This window comes from Artibeus jamaicensis, unplaced genomic scaffold, assembly GCF_021234435.1.
Source record: "Artibeus jamaicensis isolate MK-2021 breed Jamaican fruit bat unplaced genomic scaffold, CSHL_Jam_final scaffold_833, whole genome shotgun sequence".
In the NCBI taxonomy this organism is placed as follows: domain Eukaryota; kingdom Metazoa; phylum Chordata; class Mammalia; order Chiroptera; family Phyllostomidae; genus Artibeus; species Artibeus jamaicensis.
This window is the reverse complement of record NW_026522056.1, coordinates 22613318-22638413: the sequence shown is the minus strand read 5'-3', so window position 1 is coordinate 22638413 and position 25096 is coordinate 22613318. Positions and strand designations below refer to the sequence as shown.

At 45.8% G+C, this 25096-nt stretch overlaps 1 protein-coding gene across 8 annotated transcripts in view; it reads left to right on the top strand.

Moving 5' to 3' along the window:
* STOX2 (storkhead box 2) overlaps window positions 1-24053 on the top strand; it is a 180614-nt gene extending 156561 nt beyond the window's left edge. For 5 of the 8 annotated variants that reach the window (XM_053660009.1, XM_053660012.1, XM_037128839.2 and 2 more), the window contains 3 exons: window positions 2541-2693; window positions 10168-12436; window positions 17658-24053. In XM_053660009.1, coding sequence (XP_053515984.1) covers window positions 2541-2693; window positions 10168-12436; window positions 17658-17853 — 2618 coding nt within the window. In that variant the 3' untranslated portion in view covers window positions 17854-24053. Of the gene's footprint in view, window positions 1-2540; window positions 2694-10167; window positions 12441-12599; window positions 12647-17657 lie in introns of those variants that run through there. The other 3 variants (XR_008390608.1, XM_053660010.1, XM_053660011.1) reach the window with 3 other exon arrangements.
* Window positions 24054-25096: the final 1043 nt, after the last annotated feature.

Here is a 25096-nt window from a genome sequence, read left to right as displayed (position 1 = left end):
CTGGGGCATGTTCCGACCTCCCCGCTTTGCCAGCTGACCTCACCTTTCTGTTCACCTGATTTACAAAATCCTTCCAGGTGACTTTGAGGTCCACATGGTCAACCTAGCAACTCATCAGGAAACTTGGCCTCAGAGTCCTTGTCCTCTCCTGTGGGAGGTAGAAGTGGAGAGAAGGAATCACAGAAGACACCTCGAGGGTGGCTGTGGCTGAGCTCCCAATGCCAAGGGCAGGGGAGGGGAGAGTTGACCAGGGGTAGCTCTGGACTCGCACCTCATTCACCATCACCCCCGGTTCATCTTCTACACATTAGGCTTTAGAATAAGATTTCATTTGAATGCAAGGGCACAACATTTTGTTTTTTAAAAGATTTAAATCTACTCTTGTAGCACACTTGCCCACTGAGGTGGTCCCGGCTCATGAAATTCTGCCGTTTTTAAGTGCCCAACATGAGTTGAGCTTCATCAGCCAGTGAGGGGAGCTCATAGCCCCAAATTTCATGTTCTAGCTTCCACCCCCTGCGACCCCCTCCGAGATGTGCAAGAACCTCTCAGAGGCTGTCTCTTCGTGGCACTTACATTCTGTAGGCCCCAGAAGTTTGTGGGTTTTGAGTTGGGTCAGTCCCCCTGTTCCTGTTGATTTTTATCTATGTGGGCCTTTATTCTGGCCCAGATTTGAGTGCTCCTTGTTCTCTCTGGTTTGGGGGAAAATGTCTTACTCTCCTCATAGCCGCCTTGCAGAGAATGGCACCTCAGCAGCGCTGATTGGAACCCCAAGAGTTGCAGGCAAAAGGGGAACATTGAGCTGACCTGGGCTTACTGGGGGCATCGGGCCTTTGACACTGGGGTCCTGCTGCTTCATCTGATTCTCCTGTTAGATTCACCTCCTCATCTGGTGGTTTTCATTCCCAAGCCCTATTGCCTGGTTTCATCCATCCAACTCTTTCCCATTCAGTCCATCAATGCAGGGTTCAAGTTCTTTCCCAAAGGGACTCTGGACTCCCACCAAACTAGCGGTTGCTCTGGGCACAGCTGTAAGTGCCTGGCAGTGAGGAGGGAGGTCCACCCTGATGCTCCTACACACCTTCCAAGAAGGTGTGGCCTCATGCCACTGGCTGACCTGAGTCTCGGTTCTGCGGGCCATGGTACTTATTACAAGAGACAAATCAGGCGTAGGAAACAAGACAGGAGAGATGATGACGTGAGTACAAGTGGGAAATAAACTTAGAAAAGCTCACTGGAATCCCTCTCTGCTGATAGCTTTCACCCTCTTTCGATAGGGCCTTTTTTTTTAGTGAAACAAGGGGCACCAGGTGTCAGGAGCTGACTTTCCTGCTTTCCCAGACTCACCCTCTGTTGGGGGCTAGGAATTCTCGGAGCAGAACTTGAACTTGAAAATCACCATACTGTGATGTGAAGATGGCAGGAATGGAAGGCGTATTTGCATTGCCTCCTGACACCTCCCCCTGAACCACAGTCTGTTAGCCCCCAGGCTGCTGGGTCTTCAGCCTCTCCGGCCTCCAGACTTCCCCACCCCCACTGGCCTCTCCACCCCCACAGCCTCCACCTCCTCCACCGCCCTTTTAGATGCAAATATGTGCGGGAGGTCTCAGCCCTCCTGGAAGTCGTCCATCCGCCCTCTCCTGCTCCTGCAGTTCCTCCAGTCCATTCTTTCTGTGGCCAACAGTCCTCTTTCTGAATTCACTTCTGACCTTGCCCTTCCTGAGTTCCCTCTGTGGCTCACCCTGCCTCGTGGGATGAAGGCCTTGACTGCACAGCTCTTTCCTCCCGCTGTGCCTGCGTAACCTATGGGCCTTCTCTGCTCCTCCCTAGAAACCCCTGCTGGTGGGCCCTCCCACCCGTTGTCACAGCCCCGCCTCCCAACCATCCCAGCCACTGACACAGACCACTCTTCCTTGGGCACTGGATTCAGGCTGCATGTCCTCTGGAAAACCTCCTCTCACTCCCTGCCTCTCAGCCCCAGCCCCACCTCCCTGCTCTGCCCCAGGTATTCTGCCCTCTTTGGGGCACCACAAACTTTGGTCTATTTGTCTGTGTCTTCCACTTGAATAGAAATTCCTTGAGAGCAGAGATGTTTTGGAGAAAGGGCCTTAGTCACTGTCCCAATCCCCCAGCAGATACCTGACCCTAAAGAGACCTCACCATTGGAATGAATGAATCCTCAAGGGACCACAAATGCATCTGTCAAGGTGTAGATGGCCGAGAATAAGTCAGTGAGCCCCAGGTTAACAGAAATAGAGATTGTTTCCCAAAGTCCTGTGGTTGCTGCCTTTCTGTAACTCATCTATCTAAATGGGCACTTGGGTTGGAAGGCAGGTTTTGTTTGTGGAGGCTGTCTCTCCACCCGAAGGGATGTGCCGTGCTTGTGCGAACCAGGCCAGCGTTGGGAGATGACCACGCACCTAACACAGGGGCGAGGTGAGAGTCACGGGAGGGAGGTTCGCGTGTGTGTGGGGATATGTGGGGGGACAGATGGCTGGGCCCCTTTATGAACCGCTCACTTGAAAATTGTCTTTCTGCAGGTGATGTATCACCGATCAGTATGTCTCCCATCAGTCAGTCTCAATTTATTCCACTCGGGGAGATCCTCTGCTTGGCCATCTCGGCAATGAACTCGGCACGAAAACCTGTCACCCAAGAGGCACTGATGGAGCACCTGACCACGTGCTTCCCAGGTAACGGGGACGGACAGTTCCTCTCGTGTTCCAGTCAGACAGAAAAAAATCCCTGCCAAAGTGGCCCAGAAACTTCTCTTAGTTTTGTAATTAAAAATGAACGCACCTGCTTTACTTCAAAAATAACCTGCCTTCTTCAGCTGTAAGACTTTTTAAATTTGCACTAAGAAAAAGAAATGAAATGGGAATCCGTGGGGAATTCTGGCCCAAACCACCGAGGTTCCGGTCCACCCCTGCAACAGGACCTGCTTTCCGTACACCAGCACCGTGATTCCTGGGTGTGAGTCAGAACAAGCCGAAGATTTTAGTCCTTCGGGGCTGAACTTCAGAGAGAGTGATGTGAAAAGTAAACATACCTTGCATGCATATGTCATGACCCAGTGAATTTGAAGAATATGATATTTGAGCCCTGGCCATTGTGGCTCAGGTGGTCAGAGCGCATTCCCCAGGTCACAATTCCTGGTCAGGACACATACCCAGGTTGTAGGTTTGATTCCCCCGTCAGGGCACATGCAGGAGACAACCAATAGATGTTTCTTTCTCACATCAATCTCTCTCTCTGTCTCTCTTTCCCCTCTCTTTTCTCCTCTCTCTATAAAAGCAATGAAAATAATGTTCTCAGGTAAGCAGAAAAAAATTTTATAATGATATTTGGTAAATCAGTGAAGATTTCACTGTAAAAACAATAAAATATAATAAAGATTATATAAAAGCAATAAAATGTTTTGTCTTAATGATTATAAAAAAAAGAGAATAGCCCAGCTGCAGTGTGAAGGGCATTTGAAGCCTCCAGTGCTTGGAGACGTCAGGAATGAGGATGAGCTGAGGAAGGCAGTGCCCCCTCGGCAGACAGGCAGCCCCTACTCAGCTGCAGTCTATTACTCTCTTCCTCCAAAGAAAGTAGGACCCTGCCAGAGTTGCAGAATCTTCTATTTTTCCAAGAGAATCTAGAATTTCAGTTTTATGTAACATGCGTGTCCATTTTAACATGTGCATGCCAGTGACATGCAAGTCCAATAAAACACACTATTGGGCCACCAGTTTGCCAGCTTGGTTTGGATGCAACCTCTACCTGGGTTGAAATAGAGCTTATGGTAAACACCAATGCTTCATACATTTTCCTTCAGCTGAGAAGAGACCTTAGCAAATGTACGCTGTTGGCTGTATTCAGTTAGTGTTTGCTCAAAAAAAGCTGGGTAGCGAGCACATACAGAACATCAGTGGCACTCACCAATATACATTTATTTAGCTCAAGTGTCGTGGGTTCTCCAGGAGTTGGCTGATTCAGATGGGTCCTAGCCAGGTGGCCCTGCAACACCTGTACCCCATCCTCTCTGGGCAAGGGGGCAAACAGAGGCCTACTCTGGGTGTGGCGACGGCAAAGCTGCAAGAGAACCAGCTCGGCTGCACGAGGGCCCGGCAGCCCTTCGGTAGTGCCACACCCACTAGCATTTCATTGGCCAAACCCAAAGTCATGGTGTGGGGAGAAGACAGAAAGACTGCCTCTAAACGAAGTAGTGACGTATGATGTTGAGTCTCCCCACTTTGCCTGGTGATTTTTCCCTCTCTTTCCATTTCCCAATTAATGTGTTTGCAATTATGTGTGCTGTTTAAAAAACTCTAACAGGCGTGTTCAACCTGCGACCCGCAGGCCGCATGAGGCCCAGGACAGCTATGCCTGTAGCCCAACACAAAATCGTATATTTACTTAAAACCTTTTTTTTTGCTCATCAGTTTTTGTTAGCGTTTGTGTATTTAATGTGTGACACAAGACCACTCTTCTTCATGTGTGGCCCAGAGATGCCCACAGGTGGACACCCCTGCTCTATCAGGAGCCCACCCTTGCAACCTGTAAATTACCTGAAGTGTTATAACATTTGATGCTCTCTGAATGTTCTTCACTAATTGTTTGTCTCTCCTTGTTAACTTCCAGGCAAACCTTTTCCTTTCAGTAGTAAGGTAAGGGAAGGGACAGCTTGGGTGGAAAGCTTATCTGTATTCTTTAAGCTCTCAAAATCCGAATTCTTGCTAAACTCTGGGAGTAGAATCTGGAAGTGATGGAACATGCAAATGTTAAAATTCACAACCACATCTCTTTCAGGTGACCCCTACGGATTTCTAGTGGAACCCTGAATTTCGTAGACAATTGAAAGCATCAGTGATTGTACCAGGGTTTACTAATAAAATAATTATCATGGATATCATGACTATCATGTAAAGCTTTTGCAAATGCACAGATAGAAAGATGGAAAATGGACCAAACAGGGAATGTTTCTATTTTTTTTCCAAATTAAACATTATTTGATTGATATACTTGCAAATATAAGACAAAAACTTTAGATGTAAATGTTCTCTGGAAATTCTTTCTTATTCCTTCCTTTGGGAATAATCAGAGAGCTTAGTCTCAATGGTAAGGAATGATGACGGCGTAGTCGTGATTCTGCACAGTTTGTGAGGGTTCTAAGATCAGGAAGAGGGTCACTCGGAAGGCCTACAATCAGCAAGTTCTAGAATACAGCTGAATTTTTGTCATATAGTAATAGCCACCTTTCTGAATTAAGCCCTTTCCTTTAATCTAGCAGCATGGTAAACTCAACCGTGAAGTCTTATAAATGAGCCTTACCGTTTTTGGAAAAGCTTCTGTTTAAATCTGACTGAATGTGTGCTGCCGTGTAAAATCCCCCGAGTTTTAAATGTGGGCTTGTCATCTGGATTGCCATGCTGCACAACTCCAGGGGGTGACGACTGTACAGAGCATCTCTGCTCAGGAGCTGAATTCTGTGTGAATAGCACCCCCTGAAGTTGTTCAGCAGAAGGTGGTTAGTGGGGCTTAGCAGCTGTTTTAAGTTTAAAGCATTTTTTGTTGTATACCATCTCCCAAGAATTGCATTGGTATGGTTTGGATTATAGCACTAATTCTATTGGAATTCGCTTTTATTTTGGGCAGAAACTCCCATAAAATTTAAGAAAAAAAATTATGATTCTCCTGGCCTTGAAGTTACATGCATGAAAGCCAGTTCCCTGTTTCTCAAGAGCAGAGCTTAGAGAGAAAGGAAAGCATGCAGGTCAAACATGAGGTAATTACAGATGGTAATACCTCTTCATAGGCAATGTCACCTTTCCTGCCTTGGTTACTAACAATGCCTTCTGGAGAAGGTGACATGGGTATATGTGTCACATTCTAGTCGAGGCCTTGTTGCCCTTGAGCACTCCCAGCTGTTTCCAATGCTTTTGTAGACCACCTTCCCAGTTTTGGAAGGACTGGGGAGGCCTACACTTCTCTGCTCACATAGCTATTGTGGGTTGCTGTGCAGTGTTCTTTGAAGGTGATCCAGGTTTCCACGGGCCCTGACCCTAAGTCGAGACCACTAATAGCTACTGTGTTTTGATACCTCACTATATGTTAGGCACTTTTGTATACATGGGGTTGGCCAAAAAGTTTGTTTAGTTTTTTTTCTATAAAAGACATGTTTTTCATTTTCACCAATAATTTTATGGCTTTGGATATTTTAAACACATCGGCTATCTCCCATGTGGTAGAACATTGATTGTTCTCAATTTGATTGCTATCAACTTCAAATGGTCTACCCAGCCATGAAGCATCATCAAGAAATCTCCAGCACAAAGTTTCTCAAACCCCTGTTGACTTGTTCGATCAGTCACAGCTTCTTCTCCATACACTGCACAAATCTTTTTTTTTGTATTGCAGTTGCATTTTTACCCTTCTTGAAATAATAAAGCACAATATGCCAAAAATGTATATTTTCTTCCATCTTCAGTATTAAAATGGCAACACAAAAATTCACCAATTTTGATAACTTTTTAAAAAATGCATGCTGATATACAATCTTAGCAAAATTGTTTTGAATGAAGTTAAAGACAACTAAGCACTACTAGAGTCATCTTGTGGGGAAAAAATGAACTTTTTTGCCAACCCAATACATTAAACTAATTTAAACTCACAACAGCCCTATGTGGGTAGGTACTATTAAGATCCACATTTTGATGATAGTGAATAGACGCTCTGAGAGGTTAAGTAAGTTGCCTAGGATGATACCAGCTGGGTTCAGTTTTCTAGGGCAACCATAACATAGTACATGTGGCTTAAACAACAGAAGTGTATTGTCTTGCAGTTCTGGAGGCTAGAAGCCCAAAACCGAGGCACCATTAGAGTGGGTGGGCTCCTTCTGAAGGCTGTGAGGGCCGAATCTGTTCCAGGACTGTCTCCTTGGCTGGGAGCCGGCTGTCTTCTCCCAGTGTCTCCTCGTTGCCTTCTCTCTCTGTACATCTGTATGTTCAAATTTCCCCCTTTAAAATGACACCAGTCATATCAGCTTAGGGCCCCTTAATGACCTCATTTTAACTTGATTGTCTTTATAAAGACAGTCTCCACCCAAGGTCACATTCCGAGGTACTGGGGTTAGCACTTGAGCCTACAAAGGGCAGAGGTGGGGGCACAATCCACCCGATAACATCCATTAATAGCGGTGGATTTCCACCCAGCAGTCTGGCCCCGGAGCCCAAGCTTCAGTCTGCAGGGAAACTGTCATGCACCTCACATGATGTTTTGTTTAACAGTAGACCATAGGTACAGTTCCATGAGATTTTAATGGAGCTGAATTTCCTGTAAGACATGGAAGGACGTGTGGTTCAGGAGGATTTGTTTTCCTCTGACAGGATCACTATCTGTGGGGCTCGGCAATAGGTACCCTCTCAACAGGTGACATCCTGGTCCATTGGCCTTGGTCCTGTCTCACTGGGGAGGAGCCCATTCTGCAGCACCACATACTCAGAGGGCGCCGCAGCCCTCCCAGACCTAGTCTGACGGGCTCCAGAGGGCGTGGTGGTACATTCTTTGTTGGGGACCTAATGCCCTGTACAAGGATACAGGTCCACAGGAGCTACCTGAACAGGTGAGGTGCTAAGGGCCACTACCAATTTAGTAAAAGCTTTCTGTGGTTGGGTGGAGCCAGCCTGTCCCTGGACTTGGGAAATATTTTCAGATTGTAATGATCTAAAGCATAGACGAGCTTTCTTTCTTCCACCACTTCAATGCCAGAGGGTCAATGGAACTGAAAACAAATTTCCAAAGTCAAAATATTGAGTCCTCAGCTCTACACCCTCTCCACGTTAGATGCTCTTTTGTTTATGACTGCCGCAGAGTTCCTTAATCTGACATTGCTCCAACATGCAGTAGGCAAAACCACTTGGCCATGACAATCCGCTATGTCCCTTTATCTTTCCTTCTAAATTTCTTATTCCTCCTGACCCTCGGGCCACCTCTCACTCCCTCCTGACTGTCACTGTGTTGGTGATCTCTGCTCCACCCAGCCACTTGCTCCTCGATATTTCCAATCAGCCCAGCCCACAGCCCTGTTCACGGAGCAGCATTGACAGCTTCAATGTTCTTTCTGACCCAATGGGAAGGAAGCAGGGAGAGGGACTTGTGCGACAGTGTTGACAAAATCTGCAGTGGTGCACAGTAATGTCCCAGGTCATCACATTCACTCACCACCGGCTCCCTGACACACCCAGGGCTACCTCGAGTCCTGCACGCCCTGTTCATGGTGAATGTCCTGTACAGGTGCACCATTTCTTAAAAATAATTGTTTACTTTTCAGTTATAGTTGACATACAATATCATACTAGTTTCAGGTGTATAACCCAGTGACTGGACATTATATATCTAAGTGATCACCTGGATAAATCTAGTACCTATCTGACAACGTGCATAGTTATTACAGGATTGTCAACTGTATTCCCTATGCTGTACTTTACATCCCCGTGACTATTCTGTAACTACCAATCTGTACACTTCTTAATACCTTCATATTATTCACTCATTCTCCCACCCCCTTCCCACCTTTCACCCAGTCTCTCAACCTCCTCCCCAACCTTTTATGTGATAATTTTACTGTACCTTCTCTATGTTTAGGTAAACGGATTCTTATCATCGTGTTACTCTTGTCTGCAGTATTCAGTATAGTAACGGGCTGTACAATAGGCAACATCCACCATCTAGCCAAGGTGTGTAGTAGGCTAGACCATCTGGGGTTGAGTAAGGGCACTCTGTGAAAGTTCGCATGACAACAAGGTCACCTAAACTGCATGCCTCTGAACATGTCCTTGTCGTTAAGTGACACGTGACCATATATCATTCAGGTCGATGTTATAAATATTGTAACCATCAGTGTGCCTGGCAATGAAAAATGGAGAACACCCAAGAGCTCAAGTAAATGCACTCCAGTCTGGAGAACGTATACTTCCTTAAGTGTGTATATTCCCAGTTGTATCTCTTAAGGTAGCCAGTGCATACACATGCACACAAAACCCTTTGAAAACAGCGTCAGTCACTCTACAAAGGAGTTATCTACGATTTCCTTCTGAAATTTCTATTCTGGCAAAGGTGGCAGTTTGGGACCAGGGACCAGACAGATGTAGAACATCCAAGCTTTCGTGAGTGTATTTCTTAGGGCTCCCCGGTTATGAGTTAGGAAGACCACCTCTATCCTGCTGACTTGTGCCAAGAAGGGTCTGCCCTGAACCCCACCAGGGCTATAATCACGTTCAAAATTGACCATGACAGTTTAGAGTACCGCATCACGAACCATGGTCAAGACCAATCGCCCTTTTGTATAATTTAGAAAATCCAGTTTATTAAGTAAACTTAATCTTTAAAAATGTATGGAGCAGTCCCAAGTATATATGGTAGACTCCACATGTTTTAGCTTTGTTTATCAGTACCAAGAAGGCTTTTCAACCCTGTTTTCTTAGTTGCTTTTATGGAAAAAAAGTCTTTTTTGTTCATGCATATCATATGTAAAACATCTTTCATTTCTCCCCTTATTAAAAAATATTCTATCTTTAAAGATTCAGTTCAATAAAGGCTTGTTACAACAGTAGTGACCTCACTTCATCACACTCCCCTCTCTCTCCTCACCCCTTCCACTTTCTCATGCTGTCTGTGGTATTGCTCATGAGCGTCATCAGAGAAAACTGGGATTCCCACTGAGCCTAAGGAACACCTTTGAGTGCTGTGTCCTTGTTCTTTGATGATACTTTGAAAAGCTTGGCCACAGTAATAGGGTTTTGGCTGCTGCAACAAGAGACCATAGACAGGGTAGCTTCAACAACAGACATTTATTCCTCACAGTTCTGGAGACTGGGAAGTGAGTCCAAGGTCAAGGTGCCTGCACATTTGGTGTTGAATGAGGATCCTCTTCCTGGGTCCTCACATTACAGAGCAAGGGGGCTCTGGTCTCCTCTTCCCATAATGTCACATCATGAGGGCTCCATCCCATGACCTCATCTAACCATACGGTCCCACTCCCCAGTACCAGCCCATTGGGGATTGGGGCCTGAGTATATGAGTCTTGGGGGAACACAAACATTCAGCCCATGGCAGATTCTGAACCATCAGGGATCCAAAGCATGTTTCCCCTCCCTGCTCACGGGTGTGTTCTCTTGGTTTTAGGTGTTCCCACCCCAAGCCAAGAAATTCTGCGGCACACGCTGAACACGCTGGTACGGGAGAGGAAGATCTACCCAACCCCAGATGGCTATTTCATCGTGACCCCGCAGACTTATTTCATAACTCCTTCCCTCATAAGAACTAACAGTAAGTGGTACCATTTGGACGAGAGGATACCTGACCGGTCTCAGTGTACCTCCCCACAACCCGGAACCATTACGCCCTCTGCGTCGGGCTGCGTCAGGGAAAGGACATTACCCAGAAACCACTGCGACTCTTGCCACTGCTGCAGAGAAGACATGCACAGCATGCATGCGTCGACTCTGCAGAGGAAACCTGCCAAGGACTGCAAAGACCCTTACTGCCCTCCTTCACTCTGCCAGGTGCCACCCACCGAAAAGAGCAAAAGTACTGTAAATTTTTCTTACAAGACAGAAACTCTCTCCAAACCTAAAGATAGTGAAAAGCAGTCTAAAAAGTTTGGGCTCAAGTTATTCCGGCTAAGTTTTAAAAAAGACAAGACCAAACAGCTAGCCAATTTCTCTGCCCAGTTTCCTCCCGAGGAGTGGCCGCTGCGAGACGAGGACACGCCGACGACCATCCCTCGGGAGGTGGAAATGGAAATCATTCGGCGTATCAACCCGGACTTGACCGTGGAAAACGTCATGAGGCACACTGCACTAATGAAGAAGCTTGAAGAGGAAAAAGCACATAGGAGTAAAGCCGGATCCTCTGCCCATCACAGCGGAAGAAGTAAAAAGAGTAGGACTCATCGCAAGTCCCACGGGAAGTCTCGGTCACACAGCAAGACGCGAGTTTCTAAAGGAGACCCGTCGGAAGGTTCCCACCTGGACATCCCAGGTGACAGAGAGTATGACTTCTGTGATCCTCTCACCAGGGCCCCCAGGGAGGGCTGCTTCATCATTGAACACAAAGGAGAGAACTTCATTATGCACAGCAACGCCAACGTGATCGAGCCTCATTTCCCCATGACGCCAGAATGGGATGTGTCGGGGGAACTGGCCAAAAGGAGAACTGAGATGCCTTTTCCTGAACCTTCCAGGGGAAGCTCCCACTCAAAAGTGCACCGAAGCCACAGCCATACCCAGGACCGGCGGTCCAGGAATGAAAGGTCCAACAAAGCCAAGGAGCGGTCCAGGTCCATGGACAACTCCAAAGGCCCTCTGGGCGCCTCTTCTCTGGGGACGCCAGATGACCTGGCCGAAGGCTGCAGCCAGGATGACCAGACGCCTATCCAGTCCTACATCGACGACAGTACCCTGAGGCCTGCACAGACCTCCGGTCATCAAAGGGCTCACATTTTGTCCACAAGCTATAAAGAGGTATGTATTCCAGAAAAAGTTGGTGGCAGCAAGGAACCATCCAGCGCTTGTAGCCTCTTGGAGCCAGGCAAACCACCCGAGAGTTTGCCATCCTATGGTGAACTCAACTCTTGTCCGACAAAAACAGCCACGGATGACTATTTCCAGTGCAACACCTCCAGCGAGACAGTGCTCACGGCTCCGTCACCTCTGGGAAAGAATAAAGAGGACCATGACACTCTAGCCCTGGCTGAAGGGGTGAAAAAGCTGCCTCTTTCTGATAGGCCAGCCCCACATTCCTCCAGGGAGCCCGTGGGGCACAAGGAGGAGTCGCCAAAAGGGCCTGGTGGGGGCCCAGCTGCTCCCGGTGCAACGGCGGAAGGGATCGCCAATGGACGCCTCATCCAGCATCACGGCGCCGAGCCCAGCAGCCTGGACAAGAGGAAAGAGATATTCAGCAAAGACACACTCTTCAAACCTCTTCACAGCACCTTGTCTGTCAACAGCTATCACAAGTCCAGCCTGTCCCTCCTCAAATCTCACCCGAAGTCACCTGCCGACGCACTGCCAGGTCGATGCGAGAAGCTAGAGCCATCACCCCTGGGGACCTCGGGGGCACAAGTCCTACCAGCCCTCCAGCGTCAGCAGGATTCTGGGGGGAACCAGGAAGCCTCATTTGACTATTACAACGTCTCCGATGATGATGACTCTGAGGAAGGGGCAAACAAGACCACCGAGGAGGAAAAGAACAGAGATGATGTGGGCACCATGCAGTGGCTCCTTGAGAGGGAGAAGGAAAGAGACTTGCAGAGGAAATTTGAGAAGAACCTCACCCTTCTAGCCCCAAAAGAAACCGACAGCAGCAGCCACCAGAGAACCACCCATTCGGCACGCCTGGACAGCATGGACAGCAGCAGCATCACTGTGGACAGCGGATTCAACTCCCCACGGTAGGGAGAGGCGTCTTTCTACACACACATACACCCACCAGGGCCTGGGGCTTTATGCAAAGAACTGCAAAAGCTTCTGGTCCCACAGTGTCAGTTCTGTGAATGAGGGTTAAGAGTTGTGTGAGTGGTATTGTTAACAACCTGTTTCTGGCTTCTTTTTCAGGAATTGAAACATGTTTCTGCAGCTGTAGAGATCACCAATCTGGACTGGTGGGTTGGCTCCTTCCCTCAAACTTGCATCAGTCCAATCTAAATAAGACCAACATTTCCCAGTATTTTTTCCTATGTTTATATTGCCACCATACTGATAAAGAAAAGTGGTTTGTCTTTTTTAAAGTCCTTTGAACATTGAGTAGAATGAGTAGGTAGTGGGGATGAGGTAGGGGCCGGGGATAAATTGATTGACTCAAGCACTGTGGTCCCTCTAGTGAGAATGTACAGTTGACTCTTGAACAGTACAGGTTTGAACCATGTGGGTCAATTAAGGACAGATTTTTTCCCAATAAATATTGTAAATGGATTCTCTCTTATGATTTTCTTACTAACATTTTCTCTAACTTGCTTCATTGTAAGAATACAGTATTAATACATATACAAATAAGTGTTAACTGACTGTTTATATTATCTAAAATGCTTCCCATCAACAGTAGGCTAGTCTTGGTTAAGTGTGGGGAGAGTCAAAAGTTATACGTGGACCTCCGACTACGGGAGTGTCAAAACCCCTACCCCCTGTGATGTTCGAGGGTCAACTGTAAAATCAGATCTCAAAACCTTCTCAGTGGACCTGGAAGCTAGTTGCCATTGTAACCCCGACTTTCTCTGTGGCCCGCCCCTCCTTGTGCATACGCCTTCCTCTCACTGCTCACATGTCTACAGAGAAATGGACCTTGTTCTACCCACAGGAAGATCGGGGTCCTCTGCGCTGTTAGATCAAAGCATGTGCCAGTGCTGTTTTCTCCCCCCCCCCCCCCCCACCCCACCCCGCAGAACTGGTACAACCTAATCCGAGTCCTCTAATCACAGTCCCTCCTTTTTAGGAGGGACTGGTGATTCAGCAAAGGGTTGACAGTTGAGAGTATGTAATACGTGAAGGTCATGTTTAGGGGGTTAGGAAAGCAAAAGAGAGTCTACACAGCTTCCTTTTTTTCTCCTTTACTCTTCCTTCTCTTCAAAGAGCAACTCCAGCCCTCATTTTCCTTCTCAATTCTACTCCAGATTGGTGACTCTGAGATGCAGAAATACTGTGGGGAGGTGGACAGTCCTCATTTGCTGTGATTCCCAAGATTTTACAATATTTATAATTTTAACGAGCATTCAGATATGATTATGCACTTCATATGTTTATTTTAATTATGAAGAATTCTAATCAGTTCTATTGTGATCACTTCACTGTATCTCTAGATAATTTTGGGACACAACATCCCAAAATTAGAACTGGGAATTGTTAATCTGTCACATTATTAGGCCTTTGTCACCATCATCATCATTGTCATAGAACCATTTTCCCAAGTTAACACGTGTGGCAGTCCAACATCTAAACAGACTACAGAGCTGGCACTCTGGTTAAAGTGGGTGGGAGACCGGGGGTCTCAGATCTTTGCTGCCTGTCCCTTGAGGAGCCCGAGGGGGGCTCAGGGAGCATGGCACTCGGTCTGAATACTGCTGGCCTATTAAATGACTTTTCTAAGAAGTCACTTTTCCTGCATAATTTGCAAATCAAATCTTAAATTATTTACCAGTTATTTTGTTGTGTGTCCTTTCCTTTCTATTTCTTTCTTCTATGCTTTTTTTCTCCTCTTGAAATCCTTGCAGGGGATACCTTATAGGCATAATCGAAGGTCTGTAATCGATGGTAGAAGTTCAAGGCCATTGCCTATGGAAGGTGTGGTTTATTTGCCTGTACCTTATGCTCTGCTATTTCATAGTATGTAGACTCTCCCCACCAAATGCTCTTCACACAGCACCTTCTGACCCTCCACGTTGCCCTTGGCCCCCGGCCCTCTGCTGAGAGAAGACTTCAGTACTCCAGAGGTAGTTGCTAAGGGGACGTTGAGAGTCCTTATTGGTTCTGACTTGAGACTTACCACTGCATAACATTGGAAGGTTTTTGTTTGTGTGGGGGCAAAGAAACAAATATTCATGAGGGAGTTGAACCAGTATCTCCACAGGCTATATTCTATCTCCGAATTTGGGGTTCAGAATACAGGATAGGAATGGGATTAGTTTTTGAAGTCAGTGTATTTGCATTTCTTGAAGTGCCTCGTCATGGTAGAAGGTAAAGGTTGTTCTGAGGAGACAGCCTTCACAAGTTAGCCATGTGTCTGTCCACTCTCATTAGGCAGAGTTTTCTGCACAGGAATACATAGCTCGCCCATAAATTCCATGCAGTTAGAGGATTTATGTAACAATTCCTTATTCCACCCCTTTTTATTTAATGCATTTTCTATACCTATGTGTAAACTGTATTTTCTGTATACCTCAGTGAATTCACTAAGGGGCCCTTCTAACTGATGCATGCGGAGGGTCTACAAAGGAGAATACTGGAGTTGTAGGGAGTTTTGCTGGCAGCATGAGGACTACTTCAGCCAAAGGCATCATCCTACTGACATCTCTCCACGGATGTGAGACGCAGAAATCTTAAGTGTACCATTTATTCAGGTCTTTCAGTAAATAGTTCACTGGCCAACTAAGATCCAACTTTTTTTTAAAAAGACCAAAAATGGTGATCCCCACACTCTCAGCTTTCAGTGCTGGCTCAGGAGTCATGTTCAGCCACATTTCTAAAATTCTTCAGTCCCCTTTTCGGGGAATTTAAAGGGTATTGAGAAGGGAAAAAGGTAGAAATTTAAGCTTTGCCATAGATCTAATATTGAAACTGAAATTTTTGACATTAAAAGCTATTCCAAATCTGAGGCCAAAACTGGTGGATAAAGTTCATATGAAAACCAGAGACAACTGAGGCTGCCAGGGACACGTCTACTGTCTGTACCGCCGTGTCATGCGTGTTGCATGTGAAGCCAGGGGCCGCATGAAACACGGGCACCAGGAAGACGAACCACACAGCCCCTGGGTTCGGGTCTTCTACCTATGAAATCCCGAGGTCTTACTTTTAAAGGGCACCCCATTAGCTCTCTCCTTTAAAAAGTAAGAACGTTTAAATTTGCCAGATAGTTTTCCTGCTCACACTCCATTGGCGTTAACTTTTTCGCCCTCATGTCTAGAGCCCTCACTGTCACTGTCATACCCTGCACCCGTGATTACAGCTGTCATGCAGTGCGTCCTTTGGGGAAACTGGAGTCCTGTGCCCATTTATCACGGTGACTCTGCGGGCCGCGGCAAAGAGGCGTGTTGGAGCTCAGACAGGTACCGCACAGGCCGCGATGTGTGTCTGCTGTGCCTTGCACAGCGCCTGGCATCCAGGAGGTGCATCTGGAGCCCATGCCTTAAAAGCTGGTCTAAAAGTGGGTGCTTTGGTTCGTCCAGTGTGTTTTCCCATAGAAAAGATGGTGTTGGTAATGTGTAGATTCCCAGACCAACACAGTCGCTAGTTTCCTCATGATGCACCGGATATCGAACAGAAATAATTCACACTCGTCTAGCTGTTCTGTGTACAAACTCTTCATCGACACCTGATTCTTCTTCACGGTCACTCTGAGAAGGTCAGTCAAGAAAGCTTCCCGATTTTAAAAATGAGGGAGTTAAATACCAGGGAGGAGAAATGCTGTCCTGATTAAGAATGAAACCGAAGGAACGTGGCATGGAATCTCTGGGGCCTGCGCATTTATCACCTTTTTTTCTTCCTTCACCTGACCCGCGCCTCCGTGGTAGGGCTGGGAAGCCGCTGACGATTTTTCTTAGGGAAGAGGTCGGGCAGGTAAGCAGGTGAGTCCAGTACTTCCCGTACCGTCAGTGATGATGTGTTGAGTATTCCTTAGGTATTGCCCGATTCACCGTAGGCATAATGGAAGAACTCGACTTACTCCTATAAAGGCGTTAACCTTCTGGAGGTACCCTCTGCTGTCAAGAAATGTCCGGTTGTCTTTTTGGTGGTCAATAAATACATGTTCTTTGGAACAGTGAACTCTTGGCCATTTGATGAGAAGCAAATTCAAGGCCACAAGGGATTAGGATGGAAGAAACCGTTAGTCAGGGCTGCCGGGGTCCAGGGTGCAGACAAAAGCGCCATCACTTTGGGATGGGGAGGAGGGGCCCTGAGGGTGTCCACTATCTATCGTACTTTGGTAGACCAGCTTCAGCAAGCTCCAACCAGGTATGGGGACCAGCTCCCATCAAATTTTTATAAACCTTGAATCTATCCCATTGGATGGGTGTTTTGAGCATCACCAGGGTCTCTTCAGACTGTCTGTAAGCTGCTTTCTTATGACCATTTTGAGGACCTTGAACATGAAACCCATGGATCAGGCCAAGTAAATCTTATTTCTGTTATTTCCCTACACATTTGAAATGCTGAATGTTCTTTGTCTCTTGGAGCAATAAATTTCAGTATTTCTAACCTAGAAAAATTAAGAGAAAACAAAATACTAAAGTCATTAAGTCATCTCTACTCTATAAGAATCCTTTAAAATTTCCACCAGAGTGTTGGGAGCAAGGTATGCAGATAATGTAAACATCACAACTGAATGGGTAACAGCTAAGATTCCTCATCGGAAAATATAATGTATAATGTGTTTTCACTAAAGGGTTAAAATTTGAAACAGAGGTGCGAGGGTGTCTAAAGAAGGACTTTATTTCCATCAGCGTGGCAGATTAGCCAATGGCACGCTTGAAGTCCACCAAGGTCAAAGTCTGCTAATCAAGAATGAAAACAGGATCATTAGCATACAGTCTTGAGTTTATTCAGGCACAGTTATATCAATGAAGTCCCAGCCTGAAATGAAATCATTCCATATGTGTATGTATGTTTAAAAACTGATGCGATACCTGAAGGTCTCATCAAATTTTGAAGTAGTTTCCTTGGGAAGGGGGAGCCATTGAAAGGGCTCGAGCTGTGGAAAAACCCTTTGTTCGGGGTGCTGCCAGCTGGGGGTGTCACACGGCTCCTGGAGCCGGGTGTGAACAATCAGGAGGAGAGGGTCTGTGTGTGACGCTGTGAGCCAACGGAGCAAACCCATTACCTATACCGTTTGCTCTTCCCCTGGAACTCACTCTGTAATCATTCGTGTTCCAAATAAAACAAAACACAACCTTTTTACTCTTTTAGCACTCGGGAGAGCCTGGCTTCCAACACGTCGAGCATTGTTGAAAGTAACCGTCGGCAGAACCCCACCTTGAGCCCGGCCCACGGTGGAGCCGGCCCGGCCTTCAACTTCCGAGCAAGTACGGACCCCCCGACCAGCGACGCTGAGAAGTTACAGAAACCTTCCAACTGCTTGCAAGCTTCCGTGACTAGTGTGTGAGAGTCGTTCTGCCTCTGATCTGCCTCGTTCGATGCAGCCAAGTTTACGACACTGGGACTGATGTTTACATCTTTGGGAAGACAAGCATCTCAACCACAGTTTTTGTGTTTACTTAAACTGTGCTGCTAAGTAGGCTAGAGCAAAACACAAAAGTCTTTCTTTCAGAGTATTGCTTCTCCCATGTATGGCTCTGTAGCAACAGAATAGCAGTAGGGGTGATGTGTACACTTTTGCTTCACTAATTGTACCCGAGCACCCATAGGAACGTCTAGACGCTGTCCGTGTGATGCGCATTTTCGATGTCATGCAGTTTGCCAGTTCCACGTTTCAACGCCACGTTGAAACTCCCAGTCTGTGGGCAGATGGTGCCGCAGAACTGATTCTTGACACTTCCCCAAAAACATGACGACAACAACAAAACAACACTAAGCCACCACAAATTGTCCAGTGCAAGGGCCCATTGTGAGGGACGCCAGTACCACCCTGCTCAGAAGGGACCCCAGCCCTCTGTGTGTGAAGCATTTAGGCACCTGTCATTTGTCACTGTGAGTGTGCGTGAAGCGGGTTCGCAGGCACACAGAGAAGTGTGTTGGGCGGGCCGTGATGGCCGTGCTGGGAGCGTGTGTGTGCCGGAGTTTGTGTTTAAGGTCACAGATGCTTGTCTGAGTTTGAACCTTCCGTCATCACCCACAGGAATATAGGCCTTTGATTCTGAAGTAGGTAAAAAGGAAGGGGTCCCCAGCCTGGCTGGGGCGCAGTGCTCAGTGATGGGAGAGGTAATGTGGACTTCCAAAAGGTGTTCGTCAAAGATGTAAGGAAGAGCGTTTCCTCTTTGGGATACTTATGATGATCCTAGCTTAAGAGAATAGATACGATAATTAGTTTGTTTAAAAGCAAAATGTTCTTTGTGATACAAATGAAGACTATGGCCTGGGGATGTTATTCTTTCTAATGGAAGGACATAAATCTATTTTATGTAGTTTTAAATAGAATGCCTAAATTAGGCTGCGGGAGATAATTTTTAGTGGTTAGAGGAAAGAGCAGATTTAGGGAGAGTTGAACTTCAGGCCTTTTATTCCTGGGAAGATATCTATAGAGAAAACTTTAACATAATTTTTGATCAGAAATAGAGATGTGCCCATGTAATTAACCACAGAATGTGCTCATTCTGCAAGTGTGGTCCAATTCTAACCTGTACTCCCCTGAAATTGACCAGAATGACACTTATGCATCCATGAACTATGCCAGAGTAATGTTTACAGATACTTTGTAACCAATTTCAGGAGGCATTTTTAGGTGGCTGTATGGTTATTAGCCCAACTTATTTCAAAATGGTTTGTTAACATTTGGCTTTAGTTTACACTGTCACATTGAATACAAAGAAGCCAGTCAGCAGCAAGGGAATGACGTGTAAGCTTCAGCCTTCTAGGAAAAAGACTTTTCAAAGTCCCCTTTGTTTTATTTTACGAGGACAGCAGAATAAATCAGGAGAGAATGGAAAATTATTTGCAAAAGGGTTACCTAGGACATGAGCAGATGGCCTGACCAAGAGTTTATTTAGTTTAGTGGCGAGTGATGTTTGGAGCCATGTACCATAAAATATAGATCCAAAAATAAGTCTACAGTGTCTTTTCCTCAGATTTCAATCAGTGGCATAAAATCTGTGGAACTCCTCTGTCCCCATATTAGGTTCAGTCCTGGCGATCTGTTTAAAGAATGCAGCCGTATACATTTGGTGCCCCCTCGTGCTTTATCGGACATTTGGAAGGTGCATGGGAAACTAGACGTATTGAGTTCAGGACAGGCTCATTTTGTGTGCTTAGAGCGAAACCTCAGCCCACTTCTTGGTAAACTCCCTCACCACTAAAATGCATAAGTCAGCTGGCGTTCAGTGTCATGCCTTATTTCCTCCAAGGCAATGCTTTGATTGCTCAGAAATGCACTGTTTGTCTCACTGCTTAAGTATGTCCAGATATGCTTAAATACCTCTTAGATAACATATCTGAGAGACTGTATACAGAGTCTGTTTCCTTGGGGAGTTGTATACCATACGGTTACTAAATTCTTCTGTCTAAATTCGTTTTTCCCCCCCAAAACCTGCTCTCAAGTGTTTATCATGCTATCAGTTCATAAATAATATAACCATTGAAACAATCCATCAGCCTCTAGTTGATCCTCTAAAAGCAGCCATTATAATAATCAAATACAGAGTGAACAGGAAAGCAAAGCATTACCTTTAGAAGCTTTAAAATATGAATTTATCAATATTTCACAAGAAGTAGGTTTACAGATGTTATCCCAATGAAATGTGTACACGATTTCCCTGATGCTATTGGGCACATGATTTGGAAAAAAAAAAAAAAAAGAATTCCCTTAGACCAGCAGCCATTAGCATAGAAATAATGGACTTCAAAGATGATAGGATGTAAGCAGACGTTCCAGGTAGAAATAGCCTCATCTGAACTAGTTGGGATTCCTGAGTGGGAAAGGAGAGTGGCAGGAAGCGCATTATACACGCCACCCAAGACGGTCTATGGTGAGGTTGTCAGTGACCAAACCCTCGGGCCACTCCGAACTTCACCAACATCCTTGTCCTCCAGTGACGGGAGAGCTTTGTGCTCCACGGATGCTTAGCTAGTCCTTACTTGGCGCGTGTCCCCTGAAAGGTTTACAAAATTGGGTCTGGATGAAGCTCCGTGTAGGGTTCAACTTTAAAAGGTCAACCCATCTGTCAGCATTTTGCACACTTATGTATTATTATGATACAGCATATTACTTTATGGTAATTTTTATTTTTACATATAACTACCTCCATAAATTTGATGAAGCGGCAGCAGTGCGTTGAAGTGTATATTGTTCAGAAAAGCAAAGTTTAAAACTCGCGTGTCATTAGGCCACGGCGTCCAGTGTGTGTGTCAGTGATTGTCTGCGTGGACTCATGACTTCTTCATGGCCATGGTTTCCTTTGATGGCATTATCTCACCTTCAGACGCAAACCTGTCTCCCCTCGTGCCCACAGAAGCGCACTTGACTTTGTTAGGAATGATAGGAAGTTTTCATTTCTTGCCTTTCCTTCTCCCCACCCCAGTTCCTGCGGAAAGGTCCCCCTGGTGAAGAGCCAATTGGTAAACATAACTTGGAGAGCTGTTGACTTCTGTAAAACTCTGGTTTCAGTTCTAGATTCTCATAGCAGAAGACACATGAGAAATCTGGACTGCCACCCTTGAAGCACTGTCTTGGGTCCTCTCTGCCACCATAGCAAACCTACACTTCACTTCGGTGAGCAGAGCTGTGCTGTGTAGTTGTAACTTCTGTTACGTAGTTGGGGTTCCATTCTGTATATGTTGCACATCTCAGGGGACCTTCATGGGCATGTGAAAAGTGGGGGGAGGCTAGCAAATTGAGAAAATAAATCAGAGGGCTGAAAGGGGACTAGCTGGATAACGAAAACAAACAGTTGCTTCTCTGATTTTGGGAAGCTCAAGGTCAGGAAGCAGAAATTGAAAGTTAATCTGGAATAACAATGATCTGATCTCCAGCTGTCCCAAACTCCCTTCTCCCCCCACCCCCAACCCAACCAGAGTTTCTAAAACGGGAATTTCAATTCTATTGCAGTCACCTTGGGAACAAAAGAAAAAGAAAAGAAAACAACTCTTCAACGGAAACAAAAGCATTGTTCCTTTGTTTAGGTTGGCACAGCTTTGCAAAATTCTACCCAGGATAAACCACTTACCACCACGAAGTGTACTTGAAAATAAAGTTTTTAATTTCAATGATAGGCATATTACTCACAATACAATAGTGATCATATTTGGAAAAGTCACATTTTTTATAACATGGGCAGTATTTGGAGCTCAGTTAAAAACCTACAATGACTTTACAAGTTCATTTCTGGATCTCAAAGTGCTTCCAAAGCATTCAGATTCACAAATAACCCACCGGGCAGGTCCTATTTGTAATACCCATACTTGAAACGCATGAACAGAAGGAGTGACAAGATTACCCAGAACACAGCGGCAGCTAATCAACAATCTCTTTTCTATCTGTTTGATAGACCATCGTGAGAAATCACTCAGTACAATGCTATTTTTTTCTGATGTGTGCTAATAAAGTCAAAGAAAACAAATACAACTTTACACCTTTGTCCATTTTCATTCAAAAAGTTCAGGGTGTTTGGAATTTCACACCTCGGTACCCCTCACTGCATTGATTTAGGAAGTGGGGGGGGGGCAAAGCGTCCCCTCACGTGCCACGGTGGTCAGAAGTCGATCTAGACCTGCACCCTGTTTATGGTTTCACACTGGGCTTTTGTCACCCCTGCGCTAAAACACTGTCTTTCGGGAACATGGCTGCGCCTGCCGGTGGAAGGTGCTGAAATGGACATTTTCATGAGTATTCTTCGCAGCACTTCTTAGCGTGACAGAAATTCAGTACCATCGTCAGGCCCTGCTCTGAGGAATCTGGGTTTCCGAGGGGGCTGGTCTAGTTCTATGTAGTTTCTCAAATTAGGAGATAGAAGATCCTCCAGGGGGACCTTCTCTCTGGCCACAGGCCAGCCATGGGACCAGCTGGCAGCATACTGGCAGGTGACAGTGGACCCCAGCAGAAGTGACCCTTTCTTTCCCTCTTCCCCAGCCCTTAGTCCTGTCCTGCCCATTGTCAAGGCCGCCAGTACCCTTCTGTTCCTCAGTGACTTTCCTGTACAAGGTTAGTGCCAGAGAAGCAGGAATGTGGGAGAAATGAATGCAAAAACCATGGAAAACATTGTTATGCTTTGAGTTAGTGAAATATGGGCAGGAAAGAGATTGCCATCGGTCTGATCTTTGCCAAGTAAGATAAAGGAAAAAGCTGTCACTCCGTTCCTCTTCCAGAAGGGTTTACAGTATTAAGGAAACATCCAGGATTTTCCCATAGATTTTTACATAGGAGGCGTTTCATAAATTACATATATCAAAAAGTCATGATTAAATGTGTCCTGGTGTGTTTGAAACGGACATCAGCATCTCCCGGGTCGAGTTCCGCACGGTGTCTCTTGCAGCAGCATCCCAGATGGGCCCCCAGCGATGGGCCCCTGACCCAAGACCCTGTGTTTTCACAGTCATGTTGTCTGTGGCTCACAGTTGCTGATTTGCAAGGTTCGGAATTCCACAAGGCTCAAAGGGGGGCTCAGCCTCCTTCTTATGATTGTATATTATCAGTTATTGGGCTTTAAATTGCTCCTGTTGGCTTCAAATGTGAACACACACACACACACACACCCACCCACCCAGCCAATGAGGGAAGGGGCTGCTTCCCAGGTGAGGCAGTGATGACAGGAAACCCATGCAAGGCTAGGAGCTTGGCTGGTCCGCATACCGCTGCCTACCTCCCTGTCCAAAGGTTGACCTTGGCACCCCCGTTCCTTTGCTCCCACCCAAAAGAGGTACCAAATCTGAGATCTGAGATGTCCTCCAATATCAGTCCTCTGCAGTTCCAGGAAATTTACCATGAACGACACGCTCTGCAGCTCCTCACCTTCCTGCCCTCCAAGTCCTCCCCCTCCTCCCTGTCTCCCCACCTAGATACCCATCCACCGCCGTGGTTTCCACGTTGGAAGGGCGAAGTAGTGTGTGGTATTGTGCACACAGGATGGGTTAGCCCCAGAGCTAACCTCGGGTCGCCTTCCTGTAAGTACTGACAACTACAAATTAAGGTCCTTAGAGTAGTTGACATAGATACAACTTTCTAGCAGAGAATTAAATTTCAGCGTTCAGTTTAAAGGGATCATAATTCTGCAGGTATCTTCCTCTGAGTGACTGAATGTGACCATTGCATTAGGGGTACATGAATTAAGAAGTGCAAGTGGGATTTACTGTATGTTAGAACGGAGTTTTGCAGCCAAGACTGCCTTGAAAAAAAAATGTGTTTGCACTGAAAAAAAAATTTAAATTACTTGGTCTCTGGTTGCTGTAAAGGTCATCCAAGATGGATGTTCTGTTTATATTGTATAGTATTTCATATGAAATAATTACAGTTCATGAAATGTCTTCCCTAATGTTACTGATTTATAACAGCACATTTGTAACATGGTTTTTATCGTGTTGGTGTGCCATATTGTAAATGATGATTACTTGTCATGCTTAGTATAATAACTTAAAAGAACAAAAAAGCACAGGGATTTTTGTAAGTCTATATTTGAAAGTCCCTCCATATGGTAATATTGTGTTCATGTTGTTTATGTAGTGTTGTGTGAAATATCCATTTTGGATTGTGTTACTTTTTAAGATATTAAATAACATTTGGTTATATGTCTAAGTGGATTTTTTCGGTACCTGAGAAAGAATACTTTAGGTGAGATCAATTTATTTCTCTCCCCAGTTAACATGGTCTCATGACAAATTTTTAGCGCACAATCTTTGTTAGCGCTTTTGGATGAAAACAACTAAAAATGGACATTTCTGATCAAACTATTTTTCCAGGGATGTTGAAAAAATCACATTTTTAGCTAGTTCTTCAAATTTAAAACAGCAAGACTTAGAGATGCGTATAATTAAACTTTCTATATGAAATTAAAAAGGGGACGGGGTTGGTTTCGGTTTTGTTTCGTTCTGTTTTGTTAGCACTCACATCACAACTTCTATCCCCAAATAGATGTGACCCCCCCCTCCGGTAAACCTTCGGTGGCACTCAGTCCTCTGACGAGGCACTTGCACAAGTATAGAAGGTCTTCTGAATTGACTGCATGTTCTTTTTACTCCTCAGTGGCGGCAAATCTTTGGCCTGGGAGAATGGACTCCATTTTCTCAAACCCAAAAGGACCTGTTCAGACGATTAAGCCGGGAAACCGCGTTTCTTAATCAGAAACAGCATGGAGCGCTCAAGTGGAGCCTGCCTTTCTCGTAAAGGCAATACCGCGAGCAGACTTCCCAAAACCGCTTTGAACGAGGGCCGTGTGGTCCGGACCCGCGTGCGGGGCCCACGGCGACCGCTTCGAAGGCCAGGTCTTGCTTTAGTTGAAAGAACTTCGTCTCTGTATTTCAAACTGTCTCAGTACAGACACTCCATTTTTCCAGAGGTATTGAGGGTGTATCGTGAGTTTTACGCTCGGACCAAACGCTGCGGTGCTCAGGGGAGGGTTTGCTGTGTGTACCTTCCAGAAAGATCCAGGCAACTAGACGCAGAGAGGGGCTGTGGTGACTTATGGCGGGGGTGGACGGCAGGGTCCTGACTCCTTTCACAGAATGGCCACAGTTCATATAAATCT